The 23,757-nt window shown below is 41.4% G+C and overlaps 1 protein-coding gene across 4 annotated transcripts in view; it reads left to right on the top strand.

Annotated features, from left to right (window-relative positions):
• Positions 1–23,521, top strand: part of PTPRZ1 (protein tyrosine phosphatase, receptor type Z1) — a 168,653-nt gene extending 145,132 nt beyond the window's left edge. For all 4 annotated transcript variants that reach the window (XM_006756827.2, XM_006756826.2, XM_006756825.2 and 1 more), the window contains 13 exons: positions 2,127–2,209; positions 3,511–3,645; positions 4,213–4,347; positions 5,796–5,959; positions 9,547–9,682; positions 11,826–11,972; positions 14,927–15,020; positions 15,338–15,411; positions 16,140–16,268; positions 17,130–17,276; positions 19,263–19,405; positions 20,413–20,548; positions 22,589–23,521. In XM_006756827.2, the coding sequence (XP_006756890.1) occupies positions 2,127–2,209; positions 3,511–3,645; positions 4,213–4,347; positions 5,796–5,959; positions 9,547–9,682; positions 11,826–11,972; positions 14,927–15,020; positions 15,338–15,411; positions 16,140–16,268; positions 17,130–17,276; positions 19,263–19,405; positions 20,413–20,548; positions 22,589–22,729 (1,664 nt within the window). In that variant the 3' untranslated portion in view covers positions 22,730–23,521. The remainder of the gene's footprint in view (positions 1–2,126; positions 2,210–3,510; positions 3,646–4,212; positions 4,348–5,795; positions 5,960–9,546; positions 9,683–11,825; positions 11,973–14,926; positions 15,021–15,337; positions 15,412–16,139; positions 16,269–17,129; positions 17,277–19,262; positions 19,406–20,412; positions 20,549–22,588) is intronic.
• The last annotated feature ends 236 nt before the right edge of the window (positions 23,522–23,757 follow it).

Genomic DNA, 23,757 nt, shown 5'->3' with positions numbered 1-23,757 from the left:
CCTCTCTTGCCATTCCTCCTGGGGTCTTATAAAGGGTTAGTTGGATTCCTTCTTTCCCTTTATTTTCTTAGCTGTGTTTCTCTTTTTCTTCTCAATAGCTCTTTTCCTTAATGCAAATTTACCTTTTTTTTCCTATGAAATTACCATCTTCTGTGTGTTTTTTTTTAATTGAAGTATAATTGACATATACAACATTGTATTAGTTTCAGGTGTACAGCATAAAGATGCAACATGTATACATATCACCTCTTGTTTCTATCTCTTCCCTCTGATTTCCTTCTATATTCCCTCCCCTCCATCTCTTGCAATCCATCTTCATCCCCCTTCCTGAATCTCTACTTACATCTTCCTTATATATTCCGTGTGCTCCCCTAGACCCCTATGAACATGGTATTACGAGCCTGGTTATTTAAATACTGGTTCCAGTCTAGCTTTTGGAGGCCAATGAAACTGCACTCACCTCCCTTTCATTATTACATTTTTTCTAAATAGTTTGCATAGATGCTGCCTGTCTTTCCAGGGGGCTTACACCAATGTTTATTTTTTTAGTAGAAGGTTCCCGTTCATGGTTGTCTTCCTCAACTGAAGCAGCTGTCTGGCTGCACAAAAACTCAGCTGCTTCTTGGAGAGGGTGAAGTTGTTACACTATTCCCTCTACCAGCTAAATAGGAAATACCCAACAGGTAACTAAGAAGAAGATGGAGATTAACATTTGTTGAACAACTCCTATGTGCCTGGCACTGTAAAAACATCATTTTGTTTAGCCTGAGCCGGTTTGGATGGATAGAGTGTCAGCCTGTGGACTGAAGAGTCCCGGGTTCGATTCCGTTCAAGGGCACGCACCTTGGTTGCAAACTCCTCCCAGGCCCAGGCCCTGGTCGGGGCGTGTGCAGGAAGCGACCAATCGATGTGTTTCTCTCACATCGATATTTCTGTCTTTCCCTCTCCCTTTCAATGGAAAAATATCCTCAGGTGAGGATTAAACACATACACAGACACACACACACACACAACAAAACAAACAAACATTATTTTGTTTAATTCCTAAAACAATTTGGCAAGATAGGTAATTAACAGTCCTGCTGTAGAGATGGAGAAAAACAACTTAGAAAATTTAGCCAGTAACATCCATTAAAATATACTAGAACAAAAATACAAAAATTGGTGAACCTGGCCTCTCACCGCTCATTTCATTGCCATACATCATTTCTGCTTATATCCCTGCACCTGTGTGAGCAGCTGTTGTCACAGAAGCATTGATATCACTGAATATCTCTATCTTGTCACGGTTTGGTCTGTACTCACTTCTTTACCCTTGAAAAGAATAGTCTGCCCTGTGAAACTCCCATGTTTTCTTCCTGTAACATTTTTCTTTCTTATTCTTAGTCCCCCAAATATAGTTTCTGTGGGAATGCAGTTCATCCCACACACTTCATTTCAACATGTTTAAATTACCACAGTCCACAGTGCGGAAGTCACCATAGCTTTCATCCCCCTTGATGGACAGGGCAGGATCCCGTGTCTGTTGCTGGGCAACCTTTCTCCTGTCTCCCTTTGCAGGAGTTCCTCTTTGAGGTTCTTCCCTTGAGGGAGCTGTTTGCTGTAACCATTCACAGACACTTCCTAGGTCCCTTGTGCTTCCTTCTCTGCGTTTCTCCCTCCATCAGCCTCATCTTCAGAGCATATTACAGCCATCAGCTTCCTGAGACCCCCATCACTCTTCTCTCCCTTCAGTGGCTCTTCTCAGTTCACAGCCCAATATCCACCTTTAGACACCAATCTAAGATGTCAAGTTCAGGTTTCAATCTCTGCCAGAATGTTTACCATCCCAAACCAATACAGGTTCTTCCTTCATGCTCCCCCTACTACTTTGCACCTCTTTCAACACCTCAGCCTTCCTTTCTGTGCATATGTCCATTCTCACCTTCTGCATTAGAAAACTTGAAGGCAGAAGCTCTGGTTATTTTTATATTTATCTTTGTCATCTCTGGAGTTCCCCAAAGCCTACTATAGTACATTACATTGCATTGATTTTCATTATATTTGACAAATTATTATGTAAATATAAAGAACCTTTATGCTGAAAAGTAGTCCATGCCATAATGAGATTTTTTTTTTTATTACAGATGACCATAGTAGGGTTAAGCTGGCACAACTTGCTGAAAAAGATGGCAAACTGACTGATTACATCAATGCCAATTATGTTGATGTAAGCATGCTTCAACTGAAATGTTATAGAAATTACATTAGAGTAAGAAGTTATTATACCACTGCGCCAAACACATACTAGTATTTAATACGTGTTATATGATCGATGATAAGAAACACAAATCAGTGGTGAGAGATTCCCCTGTCTAAAAGATTTCAGACTGAATAACAGCCCAGCTCATATATTTGGTTTATCTTCTAAATGTGTGAGGGATTCAGGCTGGGAATGTATACTCAAGGTAGGATGGATGGATGGATAGATAGATAGAGATTTAGGGAGGTTTATAACCCCTTCAATATGGGGGGCAGGACCAGTGCGTATTTTGCATGTCCCAGAGCCCCTGGCACAATGCTGTGTAGATAGCAGATGATCAATAAATTCTTACTGAAAAACTTCCAAGGTGGTACTAGCTAAAAGTGATTACTACTAACCAGTTATCAATATAACCTCAGACATCCCTCAGGACACCCAGCTTTGTAGGGCCTGTTAGAGCTCCTCAGGGGCTGCAGACCCCTGATTAACTTACTGGTTTTTCACTGTGGTCAACAGAATGTCAGTGGAGCTCAGTTATTCTCCTGACAGTGAGCTCTCAATCTCGCTGCCTTCATTTTGATGCTGCGTGGAACACTGAATTCAAAGAAGTGAGCACCTAATAGAAGTATCCAGTGGGTTTGTTGTAGGCATCCACTTCTTGCTTCCAGATGAGGCAATAAGTATGTCAGAGTTGGGAGTCAGAACTACTCATTTTGAATCCAGGTCTACCGCTGGCTAACTGTGGGATCTTAGAAAGCTACTTAATTCTTCTGAACTCCAGCGTCCTCATCTTCCAATGAGGATGATGCTTCCATTTTGCAGATAGCTTATGGATCAGGGTCAATGTTTGTAGAGCATCTTGGCCAGCAATGGGTGCTCAGCGAAGCATAGTATTAACCATTAGCGTCGCTCAGTTCCACCAAGGAAAGGGTAAGGAGACACCTGAGGTTCCCTAACTGTTGTAAACAATCGAGCCCCAACGCCTGGACCACGTTTCAAAGCAGCACAGTTAAGGACCAGATTTTAAGCAAAGTATGTAGACTTAGATAGAGTAAATATACTTGGATTAGAGGTGCACAGAATGGTGCACCCTCTTTTTCTACAAAAACATGTAGTTAAAGGAGAGTTGCTGTGTGTTTTAGTACTATTACGTTTATCCAGCTTTGCAGGTTTATTTTTTTATTTCTTTTATAGAAAAAAAAAGTCTTAGATGGTTAAAAATGGCATGCAAATCAGTTAGTAAGAAATGTTTTCATTTATTTCTTCAGGGTTACACCAGACCAAAAGCTTACATTGCTGCCCAAGGCCCCCTGAAATCCACAGCTGAAGATTTCTGGAGAATGATATGGGAGCATAATGTGGAAGTCATCGTCATGATCACAAACCTCGTGGAGAAGGGAAGGGTATGTGTGTCATCCCTTATGGCATCCCCAAAGTAACGACTAGAGGCGCTTCAAAGTGCTTTCATGGAGTCAGCTTTAGGAAGCAGCAAAAGGTAGGAGAGCTCATCAGGACTCCTTTCCGGTAAGTATGACAGCTAAAGGAAAACGTAACATTTTAGGGCAAAAAGTTTCACTATTAATCCAGTCATCTGCTATTGAAATGCATTCTTCACAGTTTGAGGAAGATAAATGGGGCTCATTGAAAAGCAATGTGGAGTAAGATTGATTATAATTCAGAAGAGCTGTATTCCAGTGCTGGCCCTATAGTGACTAGATATATCTAGCCACACTTCCCTCATCTGAAAGGGGGAAGTTTGGGGGATAATTGCAAGTCCCTTTTGCTTCTTTGATCTGTCCCTGGTCCCTCTTCAGCCGATCTGCAATCACTTAGAAAGGAAAGAAATATTTAGAAGAGTGAGAGAGTCCATTCCTGTCACAGTCTCAGACCTGTACAGATTTCAGGCGCTGCTCTTACCAGTACATCGTGCATTGGATATGAAAAAAACATCTTTACTTTCCCTTTTGCAGAGAAAATGTGACCAGTACTGGCCTGCAGATGGTAGTGAAGAGTATGGGAACTTTCTGGTCACTCAGAAGAGTGTTCAAATGCTTGCCTATTATACTGTGAGAAATTTTACCCTGAGAAACACAAAGATAAAAAAGGTGAGTCCATAAATGATGGACATTCTCATTTGAGTAACACATCTGGCCCATTTGCAAGTGAGTGGATGGTATAAGGAAGATAGGGTAAAAATGTATAATAAAAATATTAAGCATTCTTACTATAGCCACACCTCAATCCCAAAGTTTATTCCAAGTCTCTAAATGCCAGCCATGGCTTTGGAGCTAGATTGGACATGGTGCTGTTGGTTGCAGTGGATTTAATGCACAAACAAAAATTCCTGCCCCTTTCATCACTGCACATCCAACTAAAAATAGTGGAACTTAAAGCAAGGGAAGGGGAAAAACAGAACAATGATGTAGTAATCAGGGAGGGAAATAGGAAGGGAGACAGGGAAGGAAGAAGGTGGGAAGGAGGGGGAGAGAGAGAGAGAGAGGAGAGAAAGAGAGATATTGAGCTTGAGGTTGACTGACTCCAGGGTGGAAATTCAGGCAGGGTCTGTGTTACAGACGTGAGGAGAATTCCTTCCTCACTCAAAAACCTCAGTCTACTCTTCAGGCCTTCATCTAATTGCATGAGGGGAAGGGAGACAGGGAAGGAAGAAGGTGGGAAGGAGGGGGAGAGAGAGAGAGAGAGGAGAGAAAGAGAGATATTGAGCTTGAGGTTGACTGACTCCAGGGTGGAAATTCAGGCAGGGTCTGTGTTACAGACGTGAGGAGAATTCCTTCCTCTCTGAACAACCTCAGTCTACTCTTCAGGCCTTTATCTAATTGCCTGAGGCCCACTCATATTTTGGAGCATAATCTGCTTTACTCAAAGTCTACTGATTTAAATGTCAATCACATCTAAAAATATCTTGACAGAAACATCTGGTATGACTTGGTATTCGACTAAACCACAGGCCACTACAGCCTGGCCAAGTTAACACATAAGATTGTTACAGAGAACCGGAATAAATCAAGCAATGCTCGGAGAGTTTGGAGTCACACTTTATTATTACGTGCGGGCCCAGAGAAAAATGCCTTTCAAATTCTGGGCCAAGCTACAAGCAGAACTGCCCTTTTTATGAAAGAGCCAGCCCTATGTGTGCTTAGTGGTTATGCCCTCTGTGCGCTGGCGGCCTTGAAAACAACACAGTTCTATCCAATTAAAAATGCACCTGGCATGGCACTTGGTATGGGCGTATCTAGTCTCTGGCCTACAAGGTCAGATCGCTAAGCTTATCTTCCTCATTATTCAAGCAGGCTAAAGCAGGCTAGAAAGCAAAGCTATTATTTTTTTAGAATAAGAGGCTGTCTAAAAAATAACAGAATTCCAAACAGTGGTTTTACAAAATAGGGGTTAGCTTTCTCAAGATCAACCATCACAAACACCAGTGTGCACATTTGCTTCATTGCAAGCTGCCCACATCCAGCTGTGAACCCTAAGCTGCTTCAGAGCCCCATGTGTTTTGCGTGTATTCCTGTGATTGCTGTCTGGTCTTTTCCAGGGCTCCCAGAAAGGAAGGCCCAGTGGGCGCGTGGTCACGCAGTACCACTACACGCAGTGGCCCGACATGGGAGTGCCAGAATACTCGCTGCCCGTGCTGACCTTCGTGAGAAAGGCGTCCCAGGCCAAGCGCTACGCGGTGGGGCCTGTTGTTGTCCACTGCAGGTGAGTTTCTCACCCACAGACTTGCTTATGCTAACGACCAGGAAATCTTGAAGTGGTTTTGAAACTGGACAACCAATGAGTCCTGGCTGCCTGTCACTACTTGAGCCAATTCAGCAGAGACAGGGTTGAATCATATATGAGTGTTTATTCCAATAATGCCAGCAGAATGGGAGAACAGCAAGTCATACACAAAAATCTGCTCTGCAGCCCCCCGCCACCCCCCAAGCCAGCTGCTTATCTAGGGTACGAAAAAAGATTACATGGGGAAGTAGGGATTACAGGTATGGGGAAGTAGGTAATTCAGGCTGGGGTGAGACTCCATTGTTTGGGCAGCAAGGTTGTTAATCTTTCCATTCTTGAATGAGAATGGACCATATTCTAAGGTTGACTCCCCTGTCCCGGGTGCATACAACTCCCAGCCAGGTCAGAATGTCCTTTCTTAAACCAACCCAAGGCAAAAGGACTCTCTGAATTGTAGCTTTGTAATGAGACAACCAAGGGTTCCGGGCTGCCTGTCACTACTTGAGCCAATTAAAGAGAGACAGAGTTAAAACATATATGAGTGTTTATTCCAATAATGCCAGCAGAATGGGAGAACAGCAAGTCATACACAAAAATCTGCTCTGCAGCCCCCCGCCACCCCCCAAGCCAGCTGCTTATCTAGGGTACGAAAAAAGATTACATGGGGAAGTAGGGATTACAGGTATGGGGAAGTAGGTAATTCAGGCTGGGGTGAGACTCCATTGTTTGGGCAGCAGGTTGTTAATCTTTCCATTCTTGAATGAGAATGGACCATATTCTAAGGTTGACTCCCCTGTCCCGGGTGCATACAACTCCCAGCCAGGTCAGAATGTCCTTTCTTAAACCAACCCAAGGCAATCATGGTTAACAGCGCATGATTAATACTCCCCATAACCTCATTGTTAATGTAAAAACATTCAAACTGTAAAGAATTTTTGTGAGTTTATGTGAGCCAAACTGTGGACAATTGCCAGGAAGCAGAATCTCAACGGATTGGTATGATGCTCCGAAAAATGGCAGTTCTTCACCTAGTTTTATACACTACAATCAAAGGAGGAGATCTAAGTGGGCTACAGGAAATCCATTGCTGATAGATTAGGGAGGCGGGAGAAAGAAAAGCAGGGAAACCCCTGGGATTGGATAAAAAGTAAAATGATAGACACATACTTCTTTTACTTAGGTGGGTGCAGGATAGCTAACAGCAACAATTAACACGATAACAATAATAGTGAAGGAACTTTGTCCTGGAGTCCAGGGCATTTGGTTGTGCCCTGTGGGGTCCAGAAAAAAGGGAACTTAAAAGTTACCCCGACATTTCAAGGATATGTTATCATAGATGCAAAAAGACAATAGGCTGAGTTCAGGTAAAGATTGACCTTGTCAGGGAAGACACCGGCATATGGCATGACTATCCACCAAAACTGCTTTTAGTTAAAGTTTAATTTCAGATCATCGTTGTGGTTACTTTAGGTCTTAGAGTTTGCAAGACCACCATGCAGGCCTTCCCTGAACTTGTCAGGTTAGCATGTGGCCCCTTTTGTCCACCAGGGCTAGTCCCCAATATTCTATTTTGCCCCTAACAGTTTCATGAGGGGAATGAAATCACATACAGGTTTTCATAAATATTGATCACTAGGTAATGAATATGTCAGACTCCAATTTGATTGCTGAATATTTCAAAGCACCAGGTATTTTTACAATGTTTATTATATCCTATTTGACTGTTGAATTGGGTTTCAACTTATTAACCATGTGAGGCAGGTGGAACAATTTTTGTCCCTAAACATTTATTACAAAATGGCATGAGATAAAAGTGTTTGAGAAGCAACAATCTATTGTAGAGGGTTTGTTTTATTTTGTTTTGTTTTGTTTTAATCCTCACCCAAGGACATGCTTAGAGAGAGGCAGGGGAGAGAGAGAGAAACATTGATGTGAAAGAGAAACATCTATCTGTTGCCTCCCATACATGCCCTACTAGCATCGTAGCTACAACGCAGGTATGTACCCTGACTGGGGATGGAACTGACAACCTTTTGGTGCACAGGGCAATGCTCAATCAACTGCGCCACACTGGCTGGGCTGTTGAAGAGTTATAATGCCAGGCTTACATTAGAGAAACAAAGCACACGGAGTGGGAGGAATCTGACAATACTTTTAAGTTGTTTTAAAACAGTTTGGACTCTAAAACCCTTTCTCATTTTCCTGAGTTCTCCTAATATATCGTATTGAATGTGTCATCAATTCATCCTTGCCCAAGTTGTTTAATTTCCAAGCCTGGATTGATGAAGGGGAAAAAAAATGATATAACAGAGAAAGAGGAAACAACATTGGAGGTTTCAGGTGCTATTTTGCAGTTAAAATAAAAGTAGCAGTTAACCACTCCTGAGTGTGGACCCTCCACCAAGCTATGTGACCACAGAAATCAAATCCATTTCTGTGTGCAGTGTTTTCATCAAAGCAGGGCCCGTGTTCTTATAGAAGCAAGCATTTTCCTTTGCTCTACAGCTTACCTGACATATTCTAATTACCCATCTCAGGAGTTCTCTTCAGACAAAGTTTGAGAGACCTATCTTGAGGTTTTTATCTGTTCGCCTGAAGATAAGCTGAGGGAAACAGGAAGATGCCAGGAAAACAGCTCTGAAGGTCAGGAATTTTTTCTGAGCAAATGGAGAAGGACCAGGGTATTGTGCAGAGCAGGTGCCAATTTTCCTCTCTAGCACTTTCCACTTGTTGGAGCTGCTGAAAGGAATCCAGTCTGTGAATTCTGTCCCTTCAGTAGAGTCTTTGAAGAAGTCAGTAGATAATGACCCTTTAGAAATGACTGAAGTTTAGCTTTATTCTTCACGCTCTCGCTGAAATGATATTTTTCAGCTGCAAGCCAGATCAAATTCTTTTTCCCATTAAAGCGGAAATCTTTACAAACATGTCTCCCTGGCAATACGGACCCAGGGACCTTTTTCTTTTCAGAATCTGGTGACGCTGGTGCTTTTATTTTTCTCAGATTAATTGTCTATTTATTATGCTCTGACAAACAATCTTTTCACTGTGCAATATAAAATGAATAATAAATATAATTATTGAAAATAAAAATCTACAACAGAGCCCTGGCTGATTTGGCTCAATGGATAGCGCGTCAGCCTGCAGACTGAACGGTCCCGGGTTCAATTCCAGTCAAGGGCACATGTCTGGGTTGTGGGCCGATCCCCAGTGTGGGGCATGCAGGAGGCAGATGATCAATGATTCTCATCACGGATATTTCTATCTATCTCTCCCTCTCTCTTCCTCTCTGAAATCAATAAAAAATATATATATATATTTTTTACAAATCTACAACAGAAATAGATTGTTTTGCAGTTTGACTGGTAGCAAAAAAAAATTAATGGAAATGTTGTCATTTGAAGCATATGCTTACCAACTACTTCAATTTTGGATAGCTAATTATTTATTATGTGGCTCGTTTGCTCAAGGAAGGAAATTATTTTCATTTACAAGACAGCTCATAGTGACCTATCTTCCAATTTATTCTGTGCTTGACATTGAAACAGTTTATCTTTTGTGTTCTTCAGTGCTGGAGTTGGTAGAACAGGCACATATATTGTGCTGGACAGTATGCTGCAGCAAATTCAACATGAAGGCACAGTCAACATATTCGGCTTCTTAAAACACATCCGTTCGCAAAGAAACTATTTGGTGCAAACTGAGGTATGAGAAAAGGGAAACTTTTATTTATCTAACGGTTGGAAACATCACTAAAATGCTAACGCTGGATAGACAAGTGTTTGTATTAGCAGGTGAGTTAGTCTGGCAGGGCTGCCATATAAAGTACTACAAACCGGTTTAAACAACAGATACGGATTGTCCCATCATTTTGGAAGCTGGAAGTCCAAGATCGCGATGTTGGCAGGGCCATGCTGCCTCTGAAACCTCTAGCGGGGGGTCCTTTATTATCTTTTTGAACTTCTGGTAGCACGTGTGTTCCTGGGATGGAGCAGCCTAAGTCCAACCCCTGTCTCTGTCTTCAAAGGGCCCTCTTCCCTCTGTGTCCATGTCCCAATTTTCCTCTTACAAGGACACTAGCCACTGCCTCAGTCTAAAGATTTACATGTGCAATGATTCTGTTTACAAGTACAGTCACATTCTGAAGTGCTGGGGGTTAAGGCTGCTTTTGGGGGGACACAGTTCAACCCATAAGAGGTAATTGCATATAATTCATGGAAGGGCCAGATAATTTTTGTCTATTTTGTGACCAAAAGGGAACTATCTTTAAAGTAACACCAGTTACAGAGAAGATTCAGAAAATGAATCTTCCGCTAGCAAAATCCTCAAGTTCTTCCTCCACATAGTAAACGAATGGATTCATTTTTATATTTAAAAAGCATGCGTTATGCTCAAGTTCTATCCATTTTTAGGCCCATATTCTTTACATATCTGTGACACAGGACAAGTCTGCATATCTGTGTTCGTTGTTGCTATGTCTAAATAAAAAGGAATGTAAATAGAAAATTATTGATAGCAGCTTGAAAGCGATTGGAAACAGGACAGGTTTTAAACCAAACCAAATTTCATTTCATAAAAAAACTGACATTCTAGTCACATAAGACTAGAGCAGTGGTTCCCAGTGTGGGGCACACACTCCACAGGGGGGCAATTTGATTTTTTTAGGGGGGGGGGGCTTTCAAGAATGAGTTATTAACAGTGAATTTTTTGCATTTCTTATGACTTTAGGGCCTCATATACAGTATATAAATATATCTTGTGACATATTTATGCATTTCAGTTCTCTATTATATGTTTTGAAACTCTGTTTGCTATTTTTTCATATCACTTCGTATTATTATTTTTTAACAGTTTCTTAGTGATTTCTTCCTCAGTACTTCACCTGTCCTTTCGTTTATTTAGTTTTCTCTTTCATGGATGCCATATTCTTTGGAAGTTTGTTTAGACCAAGTGAATGGCCTTTGATGCTTCCTCCACGTGAATAGGAGTTCCTTTTTGAATAATAAGACTTATATGTCACGGGGGCGGGGGGAGCATCAGGATGTTAGAGATGCTTAGGCGGGGCACGGCCAAAAAAAGCTTGGGGACCACTGGTCTAGAGAAAAGAGTCCTATTCATAAAAAAGAAGATAACTCTTAAAAACCGTATAAATAATTACACTAAATTATATATGACGGGCTAAAGGGAGAATTAAAATGAACAGAGGGGAAGACCTATCAGAGGGATAGAGGTCATGGAAGTCCTCATGCAGAATGCGGACGTGGGCCTTGGGTTGACGGCAGGGCCGAGACAAGGCATTGCTGTGCCCCCCAGATCATCCTGCCTCCTTCCCACGAGAAAGGGAGAGGTGAGGGAAGAGAAGAGCTCTTTTCCTCCCGCTGCCTCCTGCCGGGCCTGATAAGCAATCTTTTGTGGGTTTCTCTCCACCCTCAGTACAACTTCTGTCTGCCAATGGAAGACACTGCTTTTATACCTAGATCAGAGGTTCTCAACCTGTGGGTCGCGACCCTTTGGGGGTCAAAAGACCCTTTCATAGGGGTCGCCTAAGACCATCGGAAAACACAAATAGACTATATAATTACATATTGTTTTTGTGATTAATCACTATGCTTTAATTATGTTCAATTTGTAACAATGAAAATACATCTTGCCTATCAGATAGTGACATTACAATTCATCACAGTAGCAAATTACAGTTATGAAGTGGCAACGAAAATAATTTTATGGTTGGGTCACAACATGAGGAACTGTATTAAAGGGTCGCGGCATTAGGAAGGTTGAGAACCACTGGCCTCGATGCACCTAAGGAAAACCTGAGTAATAGTCCCTGCTGTCCCCGTCTCGCCAGGAACAGTACGTGTTCATTCACGACGCGCTGGTGGAGGCCATACTGAGCAAAGAGACCGAGGTGCCCGAGAGTCACATTCACGCCTATGTCAACGCGCTCCTCATTCCCGGGCCGACGGGCAAAACAAAGCTGGAGAAACAATTCAAGGTGAGTCCTCTCGGCAGCGCCTCGGTCCCGCCACAGGCTGAGTGTGCCTGCCTCCCCTCGTTGGGGTGGACAGGGCCACGGGGATGGGCGGAGAGAGCTGCTGGCACGGTGGCTCCTATTGTTCTCTGCAACGGGCAGCGAAGCCACGTGGTGCGTTTCAAGGAGAACCTTCCTCTGGAGTGGCGAGAAGAAAACGTTCTCAGAAACCCTAGACTAACTTTCATAAATGCAGACTCGGGCAGGGGAAGGGGGCCCCCAGCCCGCCGGGATGAACAGGCCTTACAATACAGAGCGCACAAGTGCTCTTCTCACTCTGAAAAAGCCAGACCACTCAGCCGCGATGGCTCGGGCTGTTGGTGCTGCTCTTTGGAAAAAGTCTGCCCCGCTTGAGGGCCCTGAGCTAGAATAGGCGACACCGCAACCATGGCTTCTGCAGCCCGTTTCTCCCACGCGCCCTGGCCGCCCCCGACCCCCGGCCGCGCACCAGGGAGGGGTGTTTCTGTTGTCGTTTAATATTATTCCTCCTGCAGCCCAGCTCTCTGACTTCCAGAAATCAGGGAGCAAAGAATTCAGAAAGCAGGTGTTACCCGGCCTGCCAGCTGGGGCTGGGGCTGTGCCCCCCGTTATTCTCGTGCTAACCTCTTGCTTCCCAGGATCCCCCGGAGAAACAGGGCCAAGTTCTGGAGAAGGACAATCTGGGAAGAATTCAGAAGATGTTGGGAAAACCCAGGGGAGTTAGTTAACAAATTTTGAGATTTCAGGTTTTCCCCTCCCTTCTCCCCAGCCTACGACATAGAAGATGTTAGCACTGAGTTGCCTCTGATGTGTGGCCCTCTTAGCACCGTTTGCACTTGGGAGGAGTAAGAGAAAGACGGGGGGTGAATGCTGAACAGAGAACCTGCTGTTGGGAAAACATAAACGTCTCACTCAGTCAAGCTTCTCTGAGGCAGAAAGAAACACTTAAGGAAACATGCCCGGCACGGCTCCCAGAAACTGATAATAAGGAAATACTAAATGTTAACATTAGGTTGTTAGGATAGCTTTTCCTTTAATTAAAAAAAAATATGTATGTCTTACCCATATTCAGCATTTCACTATGCGCTATCCCTGACACAGTTCTATAAGAGAACTGATATGGCTTCCACTGGATGACCAGGATCAAATGGAAATATCAATTATGACATCAGAATCCAGTGAAAAAGAGAGACATTTGACTCTGTTTCCTGTTAACATCATAACTAGGAAATGCAGGTGTGTGTGTGTGTGTGTATTGTCATATAAGGAAAGGTCTTGACTCAGGTTTATCCATAGGAAAATTTCTCTGAAATAAATTGCATATCTATTTATTCATCAAATATATATCAGACACCTATCACATGTCAGGCTTTTGTGTTTGACACTGATTTTATTTTATTTTTTTTAACTGATTTTAAAATTAATATAGCATAAAAGTCCCAAAACATTCAAACCAATACTGAAAAATAAGAAATAGAAATGTATTGTATGCTTATGGAAAACTTATTATGCAGATATAATAACATTTAAAAACAGGCAAATAAGCAGAGGAGCCATGCACGTGTGTAAATTGTTGTGATTAATACGACATTCCAAATTAGTAAGGATTAACTAATCAGTAAATGATATTAAATAATTCCTCTGTGGGAACAAGTAAATTTAGGCCCCTACCACACCTCAAACACTACAATTATTCAGGATGGATTTTAAGTACCTCAAGGTAAATGCTAACTATTATAACTATTAGAGGGACATACCTTTCAAGGGTTCAGAGTAAAGAAGGGATTTTTAAATAAAAACATAATTTACAAAAACCTTAAGGGAAAACTTAATACATTAGGTGTAAATATCTATGTGATTAAAGAGAACAAAGATATTTGCAACTTTTTAAACAGACTATAGGCTTACCTTCAAGATATCAAAAACCCCTACAAATCAATAACTGACAGTGAAAGTAGAAATATGAAAATACAGTCCTCAAAGAAGAAACCTAAATGGCTGATGAACATTAAAGTACTCCGTCTCACAATAATTAAGGAAATGCAAATCAAAACCATGATGCAGCGCTTTTTTATATATCAAAACTTAAGCACTGGACACCCTAGTTGGTTTGGCTCAGTGAATAGAGTGTCAGCCTGCGGACTGATGAGTCCCTGGTTTGATTCCAGTCAGGGGCACATGCTTGGGTTGCAGGCTCGATCCCCAGTGAGGGGCATGCAGGAGGCAGCTGATCAATGATTCTTTCTCATCATTGATATTTCTATCTTTCTCTCCCTTTCCCTTCCTCTCTGAAATCAATAAAAAAAAAAAAATTTTTTTTTTTAAAAAGACTTAAACACTGGTGACTCCTAATTCTCTGTAGAAATCCTCACATGTGTGAACATTCAGAAATACAGAAGGGATATTCATTGCTACAAATTTTGACATAGCAAAACATTGGAAATGACCTGAACATTCAGTAATTGGGGAATAGATAAATAACAAGTAGATTATTCATGTGATGGAGTATTAAAAGAATGAATAAAATCCAACTATACCCATATATATTCACACACACACACACACACACACACACACACACACACCGTATGCAGCTTGTCTCCCAACTGCACGAGATTTAAGTAGAGGAAATGGAGAGGGCACACCCACCGAGGAAGCCATGGGGAAGGTCTTCCTGATGCTGCAAGTCACCTAGGAAGCTAGTGTTCTCTGGTTCTTCCAGCTTCACTGGTGTAAAACACAGATGTGCCACAGAGTTCCCTAAAACAAGTTTAGTTCAAGGAATTCTTGGGAAAAAAAGTCAGATTTGTTTATATTCAGTATCTTACCTTGGTTGGGCTGTGTATGTATAGGAGTGTGTGTGTGTGCATGTGTGTATACTTGAGTGACTTTAATAAAATAAAAAATAACCTGTGTTTTTCCTTCACTCCCATTCTCAGCTCCTGAGTCAGTCAAATATACAGCAGAGTGACTATTCCACAGCCCTAAAGCAATGCAACAGGGAAAAGAACAGAACTTCTTCCATTATTCCTGGTAGGATATGTTGAATCTTGAAAAACAAAACAAAAAACTTTCTTTGGTTTAGAATACAAACCTTGTAAGTAATTTGACAATATTTGTACAATTTAGGACAAAAGCAATACACTCAGATTTTTCCTAATTATGTAACTTTTAAAAAGGACTCTCAAACCCTGAAGTGTCATCTAAAACTGCAAAATACATGGTAACGTGAGCTTCAGGGTCACAGACGCTCAGCTTGAGACATGCAGCTGTGTTTTGCCATGTGGGGCTGAAGGGGAAGGTGTAGCATGGAGGACACGCTTGTTTACCCAGAATGCTTTGTGTTGCAGTGGAAAGATCACGGGTTGGCATTTCGTCCCTGAGCGGGGAAGGCACAGACTACATCAACGCCTCCTATATCATGGTAAGTCAGAGAAGTCGCTGGGGAGACCGCCTGCCAGTTTGTGTTACCAGAACCAAAACCAGAGTGAGCTGCCTGAAGCGGTAGCTGGGAATATGGGCAGCAGCCCAGGTGGACAGAAGTCAGATCTGATGACGGCAGGCCCACCACCCGCAGTAGCGATGGAAGACAGCATTCCCTGATGCTGTAATGTAGGCTGGGACTGGGAAAACCTGCAAGTAAGTAGGTGCAGGGAGCAAACACCATCAGGGCTGATGAAGAGACACAAAACATGTGCTCATCCATCAGAGTGCCTCTGGACACCAAAGTGCCCTGTTGCCAGAGGTGTGAAATTTGCACGCTGTCGCTGGGACTTGTGGGAAATGAGAAATGTAACTCTTCTCTAGATTTCCACCCTATATAGTGAAGGAGATACGGTTCATAAGTCATTTTGATAAGTCTGCTCCTAGAGCTGATGGCTGTGTGAACTTGGGCATCTGCTTAATCATCTGTAAAATGGGGATCGCATTTTCTATCCTGTAGTACTGCTGGGAGGAATAACCGACTTTAGGGGAAGAAATGCTTAGTGCTATACCTGGCATAGAGCAGTGCCCCCTAAACACTGACTGGAGTAATCACATTACTTATAAACGCAATCTGAAAATGAAGAGACTGCCATAAACCTGCCAATGTTTTCTGAATATTTAAAGTCATATGTCAAGGTTTTATCTACCTTCTTTCTGATTGTGTAGGGTTATTATCAGAGCAACGAGTTTATCATCACTCAGCATCCCCTTCTCCACACCATCAAAGATTTCTGGAGGATGATATGGGACCATAACGCCCAGCTGGTGGTGATGCTTCCTGATGGTCAAAACATGGTAAGGCCCTCAGGCCACTTTTAGTATTTTCCTTGAGGGAGAACTATTAGCTTACAGCAGCCGGAAGTCCAGCAAACAAACCGGTCATGTTTTCAACTAATAAAGTGATGTCACTGGAGTTGCACCTTGACTATTATTGGGCCTGGTTTGGTTATGCAATCAGATCTGAAATTGTTGAATGACAGTTTTACATAAGGGTAGGTTGAAATTAATTTAAACTTAAGTATTTTGTGACACAGTTTAAGAAAATTACAATCACAATAATGAATGAAGTCAGTCCATATGCTTCTACTGTATATATTTTTTAAAAACTTTGTAAGATATTTGGAGATTCCCTCAGTTTGAGGCTATCCATAGAAGACCAATTTGGAATAAAGTGAACTCCCAGTATCCGAAGGACTTTTTAGTATCAGAAAATCATGGATGCCCCATGCTACTATTCATATATATTTGGAGAAACCCCAAAATAAAATCTAATTAATATCTCATTTAGCTTTTGCATATATACCTTGAGATTCATTTCTTGTCCATAAAGTTATGCTGACCATTCCAACTGATGCTGTAAATTGCTGAGCTCTTAAAATCACATGACTTTCATCTACTAAGTTATCAATTATAGAAGCAACAACTAATCTTTGTTATTGATAAACTAAGGAAACAAAAAAGCAATAATTTGTGTTCTTAAGTTTTATTCTACAGGTCAACTTGGTTTATAAGACACAAGATTTTAAGAGTAAATTTTGCAGTTCAAAGAAAAACGTGTTGAATTTTCTATGGCAACCAGTTAACTTCATTTCACAGCCTGCTTAATTAAGAAATTTTATTAAAATCTAGCATTTTCTTTGGTTTTTAATCCTCCAGGCAGAAGATGAATTTGTTTATTGGCCAAATAAAGATGAGCCTATAAATTGTGAAAGCTTTAAGGTCACTCTAATGGCTGAAGAACACAAATGTCTGTCTAATGAAGAAAAACTTTTAATTCAAGATTTTATCTTAGAAGCTACACAGGTATGGATATAACCTAAATGATAAACTTTCATCTTAAGCACATTTAAATATATGCTGTTTAAGGATCTTTTCCAGCAATAAAAAGAAGGAAACCGATTTCTTACAAATTGAGACAGATTACCTAAATAGTAAGTTTTACTTTACTTGTCACTTTCATTTTCAAAATCTTGTAGAATCATTAAATACTTAATTATCGCTAAATGACAGGGTTCCTGACTTCTACACACACAGGAAAACAACGATTTCTCTTTTACTTCAGAACAGTTGCCGATAGAACTTAAGTTGAAAGTAAACAAAGTAAAAAAAGTTGAATCAATCCTTATTCTCATGTGTTAACTTTACCTTGAATTATCTTAAGTAAAGTGGAAAACATATTACCTAGTAAACTAACGCATTGCTCTCCAGGAATATATGAGCTGATAAGTGAAGAAGTGCTTTGAAAATGTGCAGTGACACACACTTGTTTTACTAAATTAAATATATATATAGATATATAGATATATAGATATATAGATATATGATTTATTTCAGAAAGGAAGGGAGAGGAAGAAGGAGATAGAAACATCAATGATGATGAGAGAGAATCATTGATGAGCTGTCTCCTACACACCCACTACTGGGGATTGAGCCCGCAACCCGGGCATGTGCCCTGACCGGGAATCAAACTGTGACCTCCTGGTTTATACTAGTAGGTCGACCTATGCTGAACCACTGAGCCATGCCGGCATGATCTTGTTACTTTTATAAGGAAATCATCTGGTGCCTTTTTAAAAAAACCATTTTTACCTTGAAAAATCATCTTTTTACCCTTTTTCCTAAATGTTTTAGAGCTCCACCTGAAGTTGACATTGTGTATTATGTTTTGTGAGGCAAGGTCCCATTTCCTTATTTTCCACGTGGATAACCATTGTCCCAGCATACTTAGTGATCCGCAATACAGTTCAGTCATAAATCAGATTTCTCTCGTGTATGTGTGGGCTTGTTTCTTGGATCTCCATGCATTATATTGGTCTCTTTGTTCATGCCTCTGCATTCTTATAGGATAGAAGACTTGTTCATTCTTATAGGATAGAAGACTTTGTGATACTAATGAGATAGTTTCCTATATTGACCATTGTCTTCAGTTGTATCTTGGATATTTTGGACTTTTGCACTCCCATATAAAATGTTGGTTCTGCTGCTTTTTTAATTTATTTTTTAATTATTCTTTAAAATATATTTTTATTGATTTCAGAGAGGAAGGGAGAGGGAAAGATAGAAACATCAATAATGAGAATCATTGATCAGCTGCCTCCTGCACACCCCCACTGGAGATTCAGTCTGCAACTCTGGGTATATGCCCTTGATCAGAGCCGAACCTGGCACCCTTCAGTCCGCAGGCCAACACTCTATCCACTGAACCACGCTGGCTGGGCATCTGCTGCTTGTTTTTAAATGTAACATTTGATTGTGTACACGTCAGGAGCCGGGAGGTCTGAGGTGTGAGGGATTTAAAATCACACCGGCTGCTTGGTCACTTAAGCAAGAATCAGAACTGGGACCAGGTTGAAACCAAACACCACCCTCCTTGCCAGCGTCTTCCCCAGTGTGCTGCTATCTCTTTTCCCCTTAGTTAAACCTGAGTGATACTGGTACTGAAAAAGCCTACGATATTTTTAAAATACATTTTAACACTGAAGATTTCTTTTTGTAAGTTTAAATTTAGCATCGCAGACACATCCTTTGCACATACGTTCATGGTTTGATTGGCATGATCCCACAAATAAGGTTTATCGTTAGAATAAGAAAGAGATGCGTCTGTATGTGACCAGCGTGGCCTCACAGCGACGTCTCTCTTCTGTGAGGGACAGGCTGACGCTGCTGCTGCTCGCTTGTGCGTGCTGTTGGCGTTCATCACCTTCCTGTGGTTTCTGGTTTTCCTCACTTACTGTACTCAGTAACCCGTCTGATTCTTTTAAACACATGATTTTGTCTTTCTTGTTACAGGATGATTATGTGCTGGAAGTGAGGCATTTTCAGTGTCCCAAGTGGCCAAATCCAGATAGCCCCATTAGTAAAACTTTTGAACTTCTAAGTCTTATCAAAGAAGAAGCTGCCAGCAGGGATGGGCCCATGGTTGTCCACGATGAGTAAGTTCCACACTCGAAATCAAGTTGTCCCTGAGCATCCCCTCGGTATACGCGGATTTCTGCTGTCTCTGTACTCACCTAATGCTTTGGGCCAATGTAGTGATTCACTGTGGGTGGATTATCTGCTTCTTACAAGGTGAACACAGAATTTTTTTTCACTTCTCTTGGAGCTCCTCTTGAAGGCAGGAGATGGGTGTGTGATCACAAAAATGCGCTCTTGCAATGGATGCCAAGAGCCTTTTGTGTGATGGTCCAGATTGATTGACTTATTTATAGTTAATCCTTGTCCGAGGATATTTTTCCGTTGATTTTTAGAGAGAGTGGAAGGGAGAGAGAGAGACACACACAGAGAAAAACATCAATGTGAGAGAGACACATTGATTGGCTGCCTCCCGTGCATGCCCTGACCAGGGCTAGGGATAAGCAAGCAACCGAGGTATGTGTCCTTGACTGGAATCAAACCTGAGACTCTTCAGTCCATAGGCTAACACTCTATCCACTGAGCCAAACTGGCTAGGGCTGATGACTCGTTTTAGCATTTGAATTTTTACAGGTGCTAATCAGAGACATTTCTCAGCCATGAACTTTCTTGGAATAGGAGTAAAATTGATATATTTTTTATTTACCAGAAACAGAGATCTTTATCCAATAGGTCTTTCCAGGTTTTTGCTATAAGCAAATAAAAAAAAAATGTGTGTGCTGGAATTACATATTATATACATGTTTTATGTAATGCATATTATAACCTTAGAGCATTCTAATTTATTGCCAGCTCCTGGTATAAGCAAATCTTAATCCTCTGTAAAGTATCTCATTACTAAGATCATGAGCACTTGTTGAGTGTTCTATAAACCATAAACCACAGTTTTATGCACAGTAAAGAGAAGCAATTCATTAGAAATCTCAGTGTTCTTAGGGCAAAGTGATCAAGAGTGCATACTCTGTGAGTCCCAAATATGAAAGCCCGATGCATCTGAATGGAGTCTGTCCCTCTCCTTTGCTTCAAGGCACGGAGGAGTGACAGCAGGAACTTTCTGTGCTCTGGCAACCCTTATGCACCAACTAGAAAAAGAAAATTCCGTGGATGTCTACCAGGTAGCCAAGATGATTAATCTGATGAGGCCAGGAGTCTTTGCTGACATCGTAAGTAACAAAGCAAACTTCTCACTGCTACGACTTACTTCCTAGAGGCTGCCAGCACCATCTTAACCCTCAAGAAAGGCCACATTGACAGCATTAGATGTAGTTTTCAGCCTGAATTACAAGTTATTCTGTCTCCAATCCATATAACTGGAACTATAAAAAAGAAACATTTACATTTTTTCTTCTAGAAAATTTATGGCTAAAAATTTTAAATCACACGTGTGCTGTTTTTTTTTTTTACAAGATTTATTGTAATTCTGCAAAATATCCCCAGTAGAAACACCCTGACTTATCCAACAAAATAAATGGCTACGTTTCCAGAGTTCAAGTTCTGCCTAGCTCAGAGAACCGTCAGAAGACACACCCAAAAGTCTTAAAACTTTTGAAGTGTTTACTTTTCTTTCAAGTAAAATTTAATTTCTGAGGTTAACAAACGGCTAATTCTTGGATACTTTTAAAAAGAAAGAGAGACTCAGATGATCAAAACAGAGATACAGCACATCTGGAGAAGTTGGTTTCGACACTGAAATAATTTGGAAGTTTTTATTGTAGAAATATGGGCTGAAAAGATGATAGGGAACTTAGTTCAAGTGGCCCAATGGGAGAAGCTTATGTGATCTGTGCATGTATAAGGGACTTAGAAAAGGTCCATTTTTTGAGCTACAGCCCAAACCCACTGGCCAAAGGCAAGGTTACCCCTGCACACCTGCACCTCAGAGGAGCCCCTATTAAACATCTCATTCAGATCAGCTGGGTTGTGTCAAGCTGGTCCTGTAGGGAATTGCTTTCCAGAGGTTGTCCTTTCACCCATTTTGAGGATGCATTCAATGGGGCACCAGTTCCCAGGTGGTCCTAAGGATGGTTTGCTATGATGTTAGTCCCCAACTCACTTTCTCTGCACTTGCCTTCCCCTACCCCCCACAACCACACCAGCATCTGTAAGAGGAAAGCTACCTATTCTACTGTGTCTCTACTCTGAAACCTCAGCAGGGCACACGCTCGCCCACCTTTGGCAAAGCAGGGATAGGCGCGGTCAGGTGGGGAGAGTGTGAAGAATACTGGATAAGTGGATCTTGGGAAAGGCCTGCATTCTGCATGGGTGTCTCAGATGACTGACATGCAGTCCTCCCCCCTAATAGACAAACCCAATGGTTTCCATAACAACTAGAGAACGGAGAATGAGCACCTTATTTGGTAGTGGGTTACAGGTGCCCATGCCGGGGAGCTACACACAAGTTGACCAGTCACTGACCAAACCCTGTCACATCACCTTCTCAGCGACTCCGTGAAGTAAATGAATAAGGGACGGAGTGCTTACCATAAGCCAATGTGTGTGGACCAATTTTCTAGGACAATGAATAGTAGCTAATTAAAAAGCTTTTTTTTTTATATTCTCACCCAAGGATATTTTTCCATTGATTTTTAGAGAGAGTGGAAGAGAGAGAAAAAGAGAAACATCGATGTGAGAGAAACACATCAATTGGTTGCCTCCTGCACATGCCCTAACCAGGGCCCAGACCCGAGAGGGGCCTGCAACCGAAGTACGTGCCCTTGACCGGAATTGAACCTGGGGCTCTTCGGTCCGCAGGCCGACGCTCTATCCACTGAGTCAAACTGGCTAGGGCCATGGTCGGCCGACTGCGGCTCTCGAGTCACATGCGGCTCTTTGGCCCCTTGAGTGTGGCTCTTCCTAAGCCTTAGGAGTACCCTAATTAAGTTAGTAACAATGTACCTACCTATATAGTTTAAGTTTAAAAAATTTGGCTCTCAAAAGAAATTTCAATCATTGTACTGTTGATATTTGGCTCTGTTGACTAATGAGTTTGCCGACCACTGGGCTAGGGCAATTAAAAAGCTATTTTAAATGTCATCAGAAGAAGACATTCATATAGATTGTGTGCCTTTGCTGAGTATCACAGAGCCCCTAACACAGAGCTCTTCCATGGACAGTGCCCAGGTGTCACTAAAAGTATTCCTTCCGTTTACAGATGGATGTCTTCACTGAGCTTCTGTTTGTAACTTCCATTCTCTGTTTCCTAGGAGCAGTATCAGTTTCTCTACAAAGCAGTCCTCAGCCTCGTGAGCACGAGGCAGGAAGAGAATCCATCCACCTCTCTGGACAGTAACGGCGCAGCCTTGCCCGATGGAAATATAGCCGAGAGCTTAGAGTCTTTAGTTTAGCACAGAGAGGGGTGACGAAACTCCCTATCTCAAATTAGACTGGAAAATCCGTTTTTCTCTTCCCTGTTTTCTTTCCCATCACCTGACAGTAACTTTCATGACATAGGATTCTGCTGCCAAATTTATATTAACAATGTGTGCCTTTTTGCAGAACTTCTTGTAATTCACTTATTGTGCTTAAACTAAAATGACTGAATTTTACAGTATTTCTAAGAATGGAATTAGGGTGTTTTTTGTATTGATTTTAACAGAAATTTTCAATTTATGGGTACTAGGAATTCCAAACTACAGAAAACATGTTTTAGTGTCAAATTTTTAGCTGTATTTGTAGCAATCAACAGGTTTGCTGGAAATATAACTTTTAATACAGTAGACTGTAAATAAAATGCTCTGCTCCTTCTGATAGTCAACATTTTACAACTGCAGTATTCACCTGAAGTACAAAATAATCTTCTACTTACTGTAAATACTGCTCTAGTGTCTCCATGGACCAAATTTATATTTATAATCGTAGATTTTTATATTTTAATACTGAGTCGGTTTTCTAGTTCTGTGTCATTGCTTAGTTTAATGATATAGTTCCTTGTCTGGTCTTGCTTTATAAGTCTCCTGATATTGTTCCATGTTATCTCAGTGGTTAACTCTGTTTTAGCATGTAATTTTAACTTTTATGGAAAATAGAAATACATTTGTTTTGAAAGAATATGTTTTTATGAAAATAACACCTTACCCAACATTGTTCAAATGGTTTATTGAAGGGATTGCAAAAATAAATATAAGTATTGCCATCAACTTGCATTTGCCTGTGGAGTGTTGTGCCAGAGCCTGTGTGACTGCGAATGGTGGGCAGGGTCCTGCTGAGATGATGGAAGTGAAAAAGGTGGATCTGGTGGAACTGTGGTTCCAAACTGCACTGAGGCACACAGGGACTTCACAGAATTTCCCATGTTTGAGGACAACACAGTAACATGTTCTGACACTGCACAACTACTCACCTGAAATTATGTGGACCTAATTACGTAATAAAG

The sequence above is a fragment of the Myotis davidii genome, unplaced genomic scaffold (assembly GCF_000327345.1).
Source record: "Myotis davidii unplaced genomic scaffold, ASM32734v1 scaffold654, whole genome shotgun sequence".
NCBI classification, from domain to species: Eukaryota; Metazoa; Chordata; class Mammalia; order Chiroptera; family Vespertilionidae; genus Myotis; species Myotis davidii.
Note: the sequence above shows the minus strand (reverse complement) of the source record. Positions and strands in the feature narration are given on the sequence as shown.